The 2,410-nt window shown below is 43.0% G+C and overlaps 1 protein-coding gene across 1 annotated transcript; it reads right to left on the reverse strand.

Moving 5' to 3' along the window:
• Positions 1-380: 380 nt before the first annotated feature.
• On the reverse strand, positions 381-1,010 carry LOC109222730 (uncharacterized mitochondrial protein AtMg00810-like). The gene has a single exon (XM_019387050.1). The coding sequence runs from the start codon at positions 1,008-1,010 to the stop codon at positions 381-383; it is 630 nt and encodes a 209-aa protein (XP_019242595.1).
• Positions 1,011-2,410: the final 1,400 nt, after the last annotated feature.

The following is a 2,410-nucleotide window of genomic DNA, read 5'->3' on the forward strand; positions in this document are numbered from 1 at the left end:
GCCTATGCCACTGCTATAGGGAAAAAAGTGAGGAAAATCGATGAAAAAAAAAGGGAAAAACGAGGATTGAGTTTTAATCTTACAAATAGAATGAGAAATTCATACAAAACTTTTGATTTTAAGAAAATTAAAGTAGAAAGAAGCATGAAATTTCAGTTAACCTCTCAAAATTGAGACCATTACCTTGAGTTGTGGAAAAATGTTAGTGAGAAGTGGCGAGCTTTTGAGGTTTTGTTATATTTGTATTTTATTTCAGCCAAAAAAAATGAGCAAACAAAAAAAAAGTGTGGGAAATGTTAGCGCTAATTTTTTTCAGATGGCGGAGGTTTTGAGCCGCCGCTATGTACTTATATTGTGTCGGTTAACTAACCCCCCGTTATTTAATAAAATTTGCGGGGGTTGGGACTGATCCCCGCTATTAAACCACCGCAATTTAGGCCTTTTTTTGTAGTGACCGCATAAGCTATATCAGGTCTAGTAAACGTCAAGTATTGTAAAGCTCCAACAGTACTCCTATATAGAGTTTGATCAGGAAATGGAGAACCACCAGCAGTGGAAAGCTTGGATGATGATGAAGCTGGTGTGGAGACAGGACCACACAACCCCATTCGCACACGATTAAGGAGGTCTGTGGCATACTTACCTTGTGACAAATGCAATCCTTCACGTGTCCAGTTAGCTTGAATACCCAAGAAATAAGACAATTTTCCCAAATCTCTAACAGCAAATTGGGTTTGCAATTTGGAAATGAGAGCTGCAATATGAGCAGAGTTAGAACCCAAAACCAGAATGTCATCGACATATACTAAACAGAATAATTTCTCGTCGGCATTCGTCATATAGAAGAGAGAACTATCAGTTTTTGATCCCACCAAGCCTAGAGAAAGAAGCACATCAGCTAAACGTTTATTCCACATGCGTGGAGCTTGTTTGAGTCCGTAGAGAGATCGTTTAAGTAAACAAACATGATCTGGACGAGTAGGATCAACAAACCCGGGAGGTTGAGACATATGTACAGTCTCATCTAAGTACCCATGAAGAAACGCATTGGAAATATCTAGCTGAGTGATGTACCATTTGTGAGACACCGCCAAGGATAGTGTATAGGGTCAAATTTGACCGTCAGCGTCTCTACGCCAATGGGTACGCCCAGTGAGTGTACGCCGACTAACGTAGTGGGTACGACTCGGACGTGGGGACAAAAGCGGCATCGTTTAGGACTCAGTGTCTTCACTAGGGAGACGTTACCTATTTTTGTAACTTTTTGATTATTTCGAGGAAGGTCTCTTATTATATAAGGGAGACCTTCACATTGTAAAGAAGAGGATTCTGGAATAATACAACTCTCTTATTTTCTGACTTTCTCTCTCTATCTCTGCCTCAAACGAACATATTCTCTTGAGTTCATATTATCACTTTGCAATACTAGATCTACAACAATAACATCATCTTTACATCTCTAGGTCTATTATATTTGATTACGATTTACCCTTTTCTTACTTTTGATTGTTTTCTAGCTTACAAAGTATATTGTTAACTTTTGAGCCAAACAATTTGGCACCGTCTTGGGAATTTCGAGAATCAAAATCATAGTATCCACCTAGAGAACAACCAACTACCATTCTCTACACCACACAAACACAAAAGATGGCTGAGAATAACACAAGATCGAAAGCTATATTGGGTGTCACTACCAATCTCCTTGGCCCTCTCAACGAGGCCAGTGACGATGGCATCCTGAATGCAACCCCTAGCATCACATCGGGTGCGGAGATCTCACCTTCCCCATCCGAAGATCTGACGATCTTGCACGAAAAAGGAGCTTCCACATCTGCGGCTACGGAAGCACCCCCAGCGGTCAAGAAGCTACTGGAAAGATGGCTAACAAGCACTCTGAGTGGCTTGGTTGAGAGGTCACCACAAAGTAACATCAGGTGTACACCAACGGTAGATACCACTGCTGCCGTGGGCGAACCGGAAGTTGCACTAGCAAATAACGAACCCGTCGAGACACAGACCAACGATGGCACGCTAACAGCCATCCTAAAGAAGATGGAAGAAATGGAAAATGAAAACAAGGCGCTCCGCGATCAGATGAAGGAACATCAGGAGAGGGTCGACAAGATCCCCGGTGCTCCCAAGTTGCTACCAAAACGTGACGTGGGAAGGTTCGTTGAACAACCATACACTGAAGAAGCTGCCCCTCACTCCACCCCAAAAACCTTCAAGATGCCACCCTACTTGAGGGTATATGACGGAACCACAGATCCCGAGGATCCACTACGTCACCGCTGTGAAGGGCAACGACCTATCGAAAGAACAGGTACCGTCGGTACTGCCGAAGAAGTTTGGCGAGACGTTGACAGAAGGGGCCTTAACATGGTACTCTCAGCTACCGGCTAAGGCAATA

This window comes from Nicotiana attenuata, unplaced genomic scaffold (assembly GCF_001879085.1).
Source record: "Nicotiana attenuata strain UT unplaced genomic scaffold, NIATTr2, whole genome shotgun sequence".
NCBI classification, from domain to species: Eukaryota; Viridiplantae; Streptophyta; class Magnoliopsida; order Solanales; family Solanaceae; genus Nicotiana; species Nicotiana attenuata.

Excerpts from the sequence above, each read along its gene's own strand:
- LOC109222730 (XM_019387050.1), bottom strand. The coding sequence starts at position 1,010 with ATGTCTCAACCTCCCGGGTTTGTTGATCCTACTCGTCCAGATCATGTT.